Source organism: Mustela lutreola, chromosome 18, assembly GCF_030435805.1.
Source record: "Mustela lutreola isolate mMusLut2 chromosome 18, mMusLut2.pri, whole genome shotgun sequence".
NCBI lineage: Eukaryota > Metazoa > Chordata > Mammalia > Carnivora > Mustelidae > Mustela > Mustela lutreola.
Window position 1 is genome coordinate 6,867,600 of NC_081307.1, and position 12,005 is coordinate 6,879,604.

Below are 12,005 nucleotides of genomic sequence, written 5' to 3' on the forward strand. Positions count from 1 at the left end.
CACACAAAAAAACATTTGATAAAGTACAACTTCCATTTATGATTAAAAAAAATCCCTCATCAAAGTAGGGATAGAGGGAATATACCTCAATATGATAAAGGTCATATAAGAAAAACCCACAGTGAATATTATACTCAATTGGGGAAAACAGAGACCTTTCCCTTTAAAGTGAAGGACAAGACAAGGATGTCCATTCTTACCACCTTTATTCAACATAGTACTGGGAGTCCTACCTTCAGCAATCAACAGTAAAAAGAAATAAAAGGCATCCAAATTGGAAAAGAAGAAAACTCACTTTTTGCAGATGGCATAATACTACATATAGAAAACCTGAATGACTCCACCAAAAACTACTAAAACTGAAAAAGAATTCAGTAAGGTCATAGGATTTAAAATCAATGTACAGAAATCTGTTGCATTTTTAGAATAAGAAAGCAGCAGAAAGAGAAATTAAGGAACTGATCCCATTTATAACCGCACCTTAAATAATTAGATACTTAGTAATAAACATAACCAGAGGTGAAAGACCTGTACTATAAAAACTATAGAACACTGATGAAAGAAAGTGAAGATGACACAAAAAAAGACATTTCCATGCTCATAGATTTGAAGAATAAATATTGTTAAAATGTACTATCTAAGGCAATCTATACATTTAATGCAGTTCCTATAAAAATACCAGTAACAGTTTTCACAGACCTAGAAAAAAAATCCTAAAAATTTTTATGGAACAACAAAAGACCCTGATTAGCCAAACAATTTTGAAAAAGAAAAGGAAAGCTGAAGGCATCACCATTCTAGACTTCAAGTTATACAAAACAATATGGTACTCGCAAAAAAAATAGATACATAGAGCAATAGAACAAAATAGAAATTCAGAAATAAACCCTCAACTCTATGGTCAATTAATCAACAAAACAGGAAAGAATATCCAATGGGACAAATTCTCTTCAACAAATGGTGTTGGGAAAACTGGACAGCAATATGCAAAAGAACAAACCTGAGTCATTTTTTTTCACACCATATACAAAATAAACTCAAAAGGAATTAAGGATTTGAAGTTGAGACCTGAGATCATAAAAATCCCTAAAAGAGAACAAAGGCTGAAATGTCTCTGATATCAGCCATAGCAACATTTTTCTAGATATGTCTGAAACAAACTAAATAAAAGCAAAAATAAACTACTGGGACTATTTCAAAATAAAATACTTCTGCAAAGCAAAGGAAATAATCAACAAAACTATAAGGCAACCTACAGAAGATAGGGATAAAAGATTTTAAATTACATATTTGATAAAGGGTTAATATCCAAAATATATAAAGAACTTCTAAAACTCAACACCCAAAAAAGAAATAATCCAATGTAAAAATGGGCAGAAGACATGTACAGACATTTCTCTGAAAAAAACATCCAGATGGCCAACAGATATATGAAAATATATTATACATTGCTCATTATCAAGGATATATAAATCAAAACCACAGGGAGATATCACCTCACATCTGTCGGAATGGCTAAAATAAAAAACACAAGAAACAAGTTTTGGTGGGAATGTGGAGAAAAGGAATCCTTGTGCACTATTGGTGGGAATGCAAACTGCTGCAGCCACTGAGGACAACAATATAAAGCTCCCTCAAAAAGTTTAAAATAAAGCTAACCTATGATCCATTAATCGCACTACTGGGTATTTACCCAAAAAATACAAAAACACTAACTCAAATGGATACATGCATCCCCATGTTTATAGCAGGATTATTTATACTATAAAAGTCATGGAAGCAGGCCAAGTGTCTTATCAATTGATAGATAAAGATGATGTAGTATATATACAATAAATATTATTTAGCCTTAAAAAGAACAAAATCTTGCCATTTACAATAACATGGATGGAACTAGAGAGTATTGTGCTAAGCAAAATAAGTCAGTCAGAAAAAGACAAATGCCATATGATTCACTTATATGTGGAATTTAAGAAACAAAACAAATGAGCAAAGGTTAAAAAAAGAAAGAGAGAGACAGAGACAAACTAAGAAATAAACTCTTAACTACAGAGAACAAACTGATGGTTACCGGAGAGGAGGTGGATTGGAGGGATGGGTGAAACAGGTGGTGGGGATTGAGAGTGCATTTGTTGTGATGGGCACTGAGTAATACATGGAATTGTTGAATCACTGTATTATACATCTGAAACAATATAATGCTGTATGTTAGCTATACTGCATTCAAAATTAAGTTAAATTTAAAAATAAATGAAGATTATAGAAACTTTATGACAAGTTAATTTCAAAGAAATACTTTTTAAATCCCAAATAAATATCCTCATATCTTAAAATTAACTATTAAACACCTTTCCAGAAAGAGAAGTCTAAGTCCATATGGCTTCACTGATGAATTACTATCAAATAATTTGTGAAGAACTAATATCAATTTTCCAGATCACTTTTAGGAAATTTTAGGATGCCTGATAATAAAACCAGTCAAAATTATTAAAAGAGTAAACAACTAAAGACCAATGTCCTTCATAAATATACAGAGAGGCAAATATTAGAGAAGAAAAATCCAGCAACAAGTAGGGCAATACACAAAAAAGATTATTCGTCATGTCCAAATGTGGTTGACCCCAGGAAAACAAGTTATTTAACAATTTCAACATATCAACTGAAAAAAGTAAAAACAACAATAACAACACACTAACTTTTTTATATGCAATGAAATCTATTCATGATGGAAATTTGGACAAAGAATAAGAAAAGTACTTCCTCAATCTGAGTGAAAGCCTCTATGAAAATATTTCAGCTCATATATTTAATGGTGAAGGATTAAAGATTTTGCTCTTAAATTAAAAGAAAGAAAAACAGCCACACATCTCATATCATCTAACATTGCATTAAAGGTCCTAACCACCATAGTAGGCAAAAATAAGACTTGAAAAAATATGAAGATTGAAAAAAATGTAAAACTGTATATATAATATGTGATCGTATATGTGTAAAGTTCTAAGAAAGATAAATTAAAATTCCAGAACTAATTTTAGCAAAACTGTAGGAAACAAGTTCCATGAAATTTTATATATACTTGCTACTTGCTATGAACAGTTGGAAATTTTATAGTCTTATATATAAAGAGGTGCAATTAGAAAGAATAGTATATGCTAATCTATTTATACCTAATTTAATAATTTCCCCAAAGAAAAAAAATTGTGGAAACACAGCACTTTGAAAATTTCTAACCATGATGATAATAATTTAAGCATCTCAACAAAATAAACTCTTTTTAAATTGAGCAAAGAATACTTTGACAATATTGAGGAGAAGGTGGAGGGTCCATGGAGCTATTAATATTCAGATCTTCTAGTCCTTCTGTCATTTCCTTACCATCATAACCCTTATAATCATTGTAATCAGTATTAAAGGTAACATACCATTATTGTAAAAAACTATAGTTCAGTCAAAGATAAATCAATATTTAATAGGCAGTGTTAAACATTATTAATATGAGGTACATATACCATCATCCATCTTTACTTAGATTAAAAACAAAAGCAAAAGTAATGAACTTGATTGTAGGACATACATTTGGAACATGATACTAGGAAATAGGACTAAAGAAGTAGGAATAGAGAAAGAGAGAATGAGGAAAAGTCAACATCTTTTATTGAGATGACAATTGTCACTCCATTCCGCTGGGACCACAGAGAAGTACAGAATATTTAATGGATTGTAGGGTAGCTTTGTTGCACTATTGTGTATTTATTGCAAATGGCAAAATTTCATTCTTTTTGATAACTGAGTAATATTCTTTGTGTGTGTGTGTGTGTGTGTGTGTATACACATAAATGCACACACGCATGCATACAATCCTCTTCTTTATCAATTCATCATTGATGGACATTTGGGTTCTTTCCATAATTTGGCTATTGTTGATAATGCTGTTCTATAGCCCCTTCTGAGATAACTATTTCCATATAAGTCGCTGCCAAATCAGAGCCTGAGATAAAGATTTGAGTGCAAGTATTCTTTTTTTTTTTTTAAGATTTTATTTATTTGATAGAGATTGCAAACAGGCAGAGAGGCAGGCAGGGAGAGGAGAGGAAGCAGGCTCCCCGCTGAGCAGAGAGCCTGATGTGAGGCCTGATACCAGGACCCTGGAATCATGACCTGAGCTGAAAGGAGAGACTTTAACCCACTGAGCCACCCAGGTGCCCCGAGTGCAAGTATTCTTAAGAAACAATTCCAGAAGCAGAAGTGAAGGAGTGGAGAGAATTTGATGTTATCAACTTTGTTGCTGTAGGAAATGGGTCTTGATTTTCTAAGACATATGAGAAGCAGAAAGTGGCTGTGAGAAATGTCCTTCAGAAGCACAAGAGGCTGGCTCTAATCACTTACTGGATGGTGGTTTCCCTAAATCTTCTATTTGATCCTAATTCTATGAAATCTCACCATTGTATACTCCACCAGATTCACTAGGTCTTTGAGGCAGGGTGAGGATATTGCAAAAAGGCCTTCTCTAGTAACAGAAAAAGCTGAAAAACAGCACCTCCCAATTCAGACAATGCCAAGACTTCAGGTTGAGAGGGCAAAATGGAAGAGATTCATGCAGACAAAAATCATTCTTGTAGAGTGATCACAAGCCTGTATTTAGCTTATGAAATCATGCATTAGATTATAATATCTGGCAAGTGATTTAGTGATAACTGTAGAGTTAGGTCACATATGACAAAGCAAGTGCGGTATCAGATTACAAGTGACAGGGATGTAGACATGCAGCATTGGGCATTGTTGGGACACAGCCTGTATTGTCTTAGCACCCTAGACTTTTTAAAACTAAATACACCAAAGTTATTTTTACATAAACTATGTATATAAAGAATATAAAAGTAAAGCATCTTACATTGCTTCTGGATTCATTATGCAGACAGTTCCTGAGCACTGGCATTTGCTAATATCATCATAAGCTATTCCCATACTAAGGCTTAGTAATTGAGCTATAACAACTGCAAGCGATTCCAGACTTATGGTTCTGGGGTGCTGGAAAAAAACACACACACACACACACGTACAAAAACAAAACAAACAAAAAAACCCATACTCAAATTTTAGAAGATACTTCATTTACCTGGAAAGTAATGTAATTATTAAAAATAGTCACTCAATAAAATTGAATAGAGGCATCTAATATGTTAACCACAGGTGTGCCAACCATATTTATCTAACATGTTACAGGTACCATTACCAATATAAGAAAAATATAAAAAGGGAGATCTGAAATTTTACCAAGATGTAAATGCATGGTTCACTGGGTGGCATCAGGGCAAGAAAAATATTGTCCCAATAACTTGTTAATTATATATGAGAATTATTATAGTCATACTTGCATTCACAAAAGAAAATCTTTAGATACACACATATACACAAACTATATGTGTGTCAAATTAACAGGTTATGATCATTTATAATTTAATTATTTGGGGGTAATATTTTGTGTAAATTTTCCATACATTTAAAAAATCATAAATTAACCTATTAAATTAAGCTAAATAATGACTGAAATTAAAAATGCTGATTTTCCATAGTTGTTTAAACTTTATTTTTAAAACTAAAGTAACTTTATAATTTTGCTTTTTGCAAATATAGGATACTTATTATAGCACATTTTAACCATACTAAAACATAGGCAGTTTAAGAAAAATACAAAAATTACATTATCTGTTCATATAGATCTAATAGTATTTTATTAAATATACTTCAAGATTGGTTTCTAGGAATATATTTTGGTATCTTCTGTTTACCTCTCAAACCTGCACCATTTTCCACCATTTTCCACCTATTTAGCCCAGAAAGTGAAACCAATAGATTATGTTAAAGCGTTGCTTTAACCTAGATTTAATCTAAAGAGATTAACAAGCTAAGAAAAGAGTAGGACGTTTCACTGCCAGGGTGCCTATAACTGTCTGAATCCTTGAGTGGAAGCCTCTACCTTCTGTCTGTGACTGTAGGAAAATGACATTGTCCTTTCTTTCAAGTCTGAGTGACAATTAAATTTTTTTATTGCTAGCCCTAAAGTACGGCAAAGTTCCTATATCTTGCATACACATTGATAAATGGTCCCTTTATCAAATTACCACAGTTTAATTTTCAGAGAGAGAAAGGGAGAGGGAGGAAGCGTGGAAAAGAAATTGAAGAACTCTGAAGATTCTAAATTTCAAGAATTTAAATAATTGGATGTTACAAATAATAATAGTATATTACATTTTTGCTGCAGTTACAAATTTTCCTTTTGCGGGATAAGTAGAAAAGGTCTAGCATTATTCAATGTATCTTTACATTTGTTTCTTATTCTGTATCTGTCCCATTCCCTGTTATCTTCTACAGCTTAGTAAGATGAAAAAACCAATATTCAAAAATTCCATTTTAGTTATTTGTGTGAAAGTATTCTCCTCCCCACCCCATGCAACTGCTTCTTTATTTTCTATCTTCTTACTACCACATGTATTTTGACTTTTCCTTTCATTGTATGATAGGATCAGATACATGGTTTAGTTTTTGAGATGAAATTTCTTTATACTCTATACTTCTACTATTCAGCTCAGAATGACATTACAAAATACTACAGACTGGGATGATTTAAACAACAAAATTATTTTTTCATAGTTCTGAAGATCAAAAGTCCAAGATCAAAGTACCAGCATCATTCGTTTCTGGTGGGGTCCTTCTTCCATGGCTGCCTTCTTTTCTCACTTGGTTTTTCCACTGCGTATGTACAGATAGGTATCTCTGCTGTCTTTCTCTTTCTTTATGAAAGCCAGTTCTATTGAATTAGGGATCCACTTTTATGATCTCTTAAGTATCTCCATAAAGTGGAGTCACATGGGGCTTTGGGGTTCAATATATGGATTTTAGGAGGACATGACTTAGTCCATAACAGACCAGTATGAAAAATTTGAAAACGGTATGGACTAGAATATGAGAATTTCCTATACGATATTGTTATGATTACTTCTGTTTTGAAAACAAAATAATGGGAAAAAATAAGTTAAATATAACTTATAATCTAATGTTAAATATTAGATTTTTAAAAAATATTTGAGGAAAAATGTTACGACTAAGTAGATGTTTCTTTTTGTAAATAATACCTACTTAGAACAATAGTTGTAAAATATTAACAGTAACTGACATTTATTAAGGCTTCTTAAGCATCAATCACCAGACAAAAAAGTTGGTAGACAAGGAAGTATTGATTGAGACTTCCTTACTCTGCAACATGTGATTATTCTACAAATGTGCTTGACACGCTCATAAAAACTTCTGATCTCCAATTTTAGAAATCAAGATTCTATATATGTCTTTCAGATAAAGCTTGCTAATATTGTTCAAATCTTCTAAATTTTAGTCTGAAAAATTAATTATCCAAGTATGATTTATTTGGGCTAGTAGTTTTCAGTGTTTGCTTTGTGTATTTTGAAGGTATTTAGTTGGATACATATGATTTCAGGTTTAATATATAAGGCAGATAAAATTTTGTTTCATCCTAAATAATGAATCACTTAAAATTCATATCATTTTACCTGAAGAACATTTTGCTGTTTTATACTAATACTGATATATTAGTTTTCCTTTGGCACCATATTCTGTATTTTTATACTCATTAGGGTTAAAATTTCTGGCATTAGATAGGTAGATTGATTTGAAACATAAAAGAGAAAAAATCTGATTTTTTAATTTTTTATAGTTGAAATTAAAATATTTTTAACCACTTTTGGGTATTGCCTTTTCAAAATTATTGATACATTTTATTTTGTGTGATGTTTTCATGCTGAGTGTACAAATCTTACGTACCTTGATGCAGTTTTAGGTAAATATACACATACATATATATAGAATATTTATTTACACATACATATGTATTCATATATAATTTATACATATCATATGTGTATACACATATACATACATATTTATGATGTGTATGTGTCACAAACTTGCTTAAGTACTACACTGTAGAAGATACAGAATGTTTTTACTACTGAGCAAGCTTTCTCCAGCAAGTTTCCGGACATTACCTCTCCACTAAATATAACTTTTTTTTTTTTAAGATTTTATTTATTTATTTGATAGACAGAGATCACAAGTAGGCAGAGAGGCAGGCAGAGAAAGAGGAGGAAGCAGGGTCCCTGCTGAGCAGAGAGCCCGATGGAGGGCTGGAACCCAGGACCCTGGGATCATAACCCAGGCGCCCATCCACTAAATGTAACTTCTAATTCTGACTTTTAACAATATAGCTTATCTTTAGCAACACTTTAGCTTTATTTTTTTTAATGGCATCATGCTCTTCTTTTGCTCAGCCTACAGTTTTTGAGATCCATCAATTATTCAGTGTACCAATAGTTCTTTTTTTTTTTTTTGCTTGTATCATATGACTATACCACACATGTTTATCCAGTTCATGGATAAGAGGACTCAATATTGTTAAAATGTCAATCTTCCTCAAAGTGACCTAAGGATTCAATTAAAAAAATAATCAAAATCCAAAGATTTTTGTTGAAATTGACAAACTGATTCTAAAACAGAAATGCAGAAAACTTAAGATACCCAAATTAGGGGTGCCTGGGTGGCTCAGTGGGTTAAGCCTCTGCTTTCGGCTCAGGTCATGATCTCAGGGTCCTGCGATCGAGCCCCACATCGGGCTCTCTGCTCAGCAGGGAGCCTGCTTCCCCACTCCTCTGCCTGCCTCTCTGCCTACTTGTGATCTCTCTCTGTCAAATAAATAAATAAAATCTTTAAAAAGATACCCAAATTAGTCTGAAGAATTAGTAGGAGGGTTTATACTACCATTGTTGATAATAAATATAAAACTATAATTATTAAGATAATGGTGTTGGTGGAAGGACAGAAAGACCAATGATCATAAAAGAATCAAGAGAGAGACCAGGAATATGATGATCAGATTTATATATAACAAAGGCACCACTTTAATTCTGTGAAAGAAAAATGGCCTGTTTACTAAGTGTCATTTAGTGACTACTTACCTAATGTGAATAAATAATCCTGACCCCTAACTCACACCAAATGAGTTATTTTAATGTGGTTTATATAGACCTATAATTGAAAGGTAAAAACAAGTTTGTATTAGAAAATATAAGTGAGGGGCACCGGATGGCTCAGTGGGTTAAAGCCTCTGCCTTCGGCTCAGATCATGATCCCAGGGTCCTGGGATTGAGCCCCGCATTGGGCTCTCTGCTCAGCAGGGAGCCTGCTTCCTCCTCTCTCTCTACCTGCTTCCTGCCTACTTGTGATCTCTGTCTGTCAAATAAATAAATAAAATCTTAAAAAAAAAAAAAAGAAAACATAAGTGATTAACTTTAAGACCTTTGAGTGGACAAAAATTTCTTAAAGGTGTTAATTTTTATAACTAGTTTGTTGACAGTTTTATCTCTATTTTGTCATAAACAGGTTCTAACTTTACCAAATGTTTTTTTCTGCACCTATTATTTCTTTTGGTATGGTAGATTATGATTTATTTTCAAATACAAAATTGACTTTGCATTCCTGGAATAATTCCTACTTGGGTTATGTTGTGTTACTCTTCTGATAAATTGCAGAATTCTTTTGCTAACATATAGTTGGCATAAATCTCAATTCATAACACAAGCAAAGAAACAGCCCCTCCTTTTATATTCTCTAGAAGAATTTGTTTTACACTGGTACTAAAACTTTTGGGACTTCTTCAAGGAGGCCCTCTGAACCTACTGTTTCTGTGTGTTCATTTTGAAGTCTTAAGACTCAGTTACCCAATAGGTCAATGTTCATTCAGGTTTTCTTTCCTATTCATTTGATATATTTTATTATTCATGAAATTTGTTAACTTTATCCAAATCTCTTGCCATACATTAGTTGAGAATCTGCCTTGTTTTATTTTTAATATATGTAGGATCTGTGATGATTGTGTACTTTTATTCTCAATGAGGTATTTTTTGTTTTGTTTTTTGGTTTTTTGGTTTTTTTTTAAATTTATTTTCAGCATAACAGTATACATTATTCTTGCACCACACCCAGTGCTCCATGCAATCTGTGCCCTCTATAATACCCACCACCTGGTACCCCGACCTCCCACCCCCCACCCCTTCAAAACCCTCAGATTGTTTTTCAGAGTCCATAGTCTCTCATGGTTCACCGCCCCTTCCAATTTCCCCCAACTCCCTTCTTCTATCTCCCCATGTCCTCCATGCTATTTTTATGCTCCACAAATATTGAAACCATATGATAATTGCCTCTCTCTGCTTGACTTATTTCACTCAGCATAATCTTTTCCAGTCCCATCCATGTTGCTACAAAAGTTGGGTATTCGGTTTTTTTTTTTTTTCTCAATGAGGTTTTGATAATTTATTTGCTCTTTTACAAATAGGACACTAGTTTTGCTTGAGGTTTATCAATTTCATTTATCTTTTCAAACAAATTACTTTTGGATTTGATGATTTTTTCCATGATATACATATTTTATATTTTTCGTTGATAGTATTATTTTTTATTACTTTCTCCTTTCTAGAGTCTTTCAGTTTAACTTGAAACTGTTAACTTGTTTTTTTAAATTGGATTTACATCATCTATATTCAAGCCATCTTTATTTTAATTTGTTTAATTAAAGGACACATATTTCATGGAGCACTGGGTTTTATACACAAACAATAAATCATGTAACACCACATCAAAAACTAATAATGTACTGTATGGTAACTAACATAACATAATAAAGAAATTATTTTTAAAAAGCTACAATGTTCTCAGTTCTGTTTTTTTCTGATAGCCCAGGAGTTTTTTAGGATATTTTTAGTGTCATTTAGTTCAAAATGAGTTCTAATTTCTCACGTTTTATTTGAAACCCTTTAGAGGGTTTTAAGTGATCTTTCTATTATTTAGTCTAATTTTAATCCAAGGTGGTCAGAAAATATTCTCTGTAAGATTTCTATCATCTTATATTGATATTGTTTTATTTATCACTATTTTATTTATTTCAGTAATTTTTTTTAAAAAGCAGAGGAACAGAAGAAATCTTTTGTAGGTGATCGATATATTTATTCCTTTGTTTGAAGTGATGGTATTACAGATTCATGCATATGATAAAACCACCAAAGTGTATACATTAAATATGTATAAATTTTTATATTAAATATACTTTAATGGAGTTTAAATAATATCCCGCTGCTCTTTGGAATAGGGCTTTTAAATATTTTTCAACAAAATGGAAAATAGGGCATTGCTGAGTTAAATTTCTCCTCATTCTCAAATTATCATTGTGTACATCTTTTTTCTTTTATTCTTTCACATTTGCTATATATATTTTGATGCAATATAATTAGTTATATACAACATTATGATTGCTATGTCTTTCTTTTCAATTCCTTTGATTATCATTTGATAGTCCTCTTTATTGCTTTTGTTTTGCTTTGTTTTGTTTTGTTTTGAATTTAAATTTTATTTTTCCAGTGTTCCAAGATTGTTTATGCACCACACCCAATGCTCCACGCAATCTGTGCCCTCCTTAACACCCACCGCCAAGCTTGCCCAACTTCCCAATCCCCTCCCCTTCAAAACCCTGTTTGTTAATTTCTCATAACACATCTTTCCTTAAAGTCTACTACTATAGATCGAATTGTGTCCTTTGCAACATCCTATGCTGAAACCTTAGCCCCCAGTGTGACCAATGTGACTGTGTTTGGAGATGGGTATTTAGGAATAATTAAGGTTAAATAGGGGCATCTGATAAAACTGTGGCCTTAAAAAAAAAAGAATATCTCTTTGTCTTTCTCTCTTTCCCCACTTCTCCCCACTATTTGAGAACACAAGAGAAGGCAGATACCTGCAAGCAAGCAAGACAGAGCTCTCACCAGAACCTGACCTTGCTGTCACCCTCATCGAAAACTTCCAGCCTCTAGAATTGGAAGAAAATAAATTTGTGTGGTTTGCTCGACCCACTCTATGTTATTTGGTTATGGCAACCCAACCTAATT

At 32.5% G+C, this 12,005-nt stretch overlaps 1 protein-coding gene across 4 annotated transcripts in view; it reads right to left on the bottom strand.

The window, feature by feature from the left end:
• ADAM2 (ADAM metallopeptidase domain 2) overlaps positions 1-12,005 on the bottom strand; it is a 149,092-nt gene that overhangs the window by 62,934 nt on the left and 74,153 nt on the right. For all 4 annotated transcript variants that reach the window (XR_009349726.1, XR_009349725.1, XM_059156314.1 and 1 more), the window contains exon 11: positions 4,892-5,028. Coding sequence is in view for 2 of the 4 variants with exons in the window: in XM_059156314.1 (XP_059012297.1) it covers positions 4,892-5,028 (137 nt within the window). In the remaining 2 variants the exon portion in view is untranslated. The remainder of the gene's footprint in view (positions 1-4,891; positions 5,029-12,005) is intronic.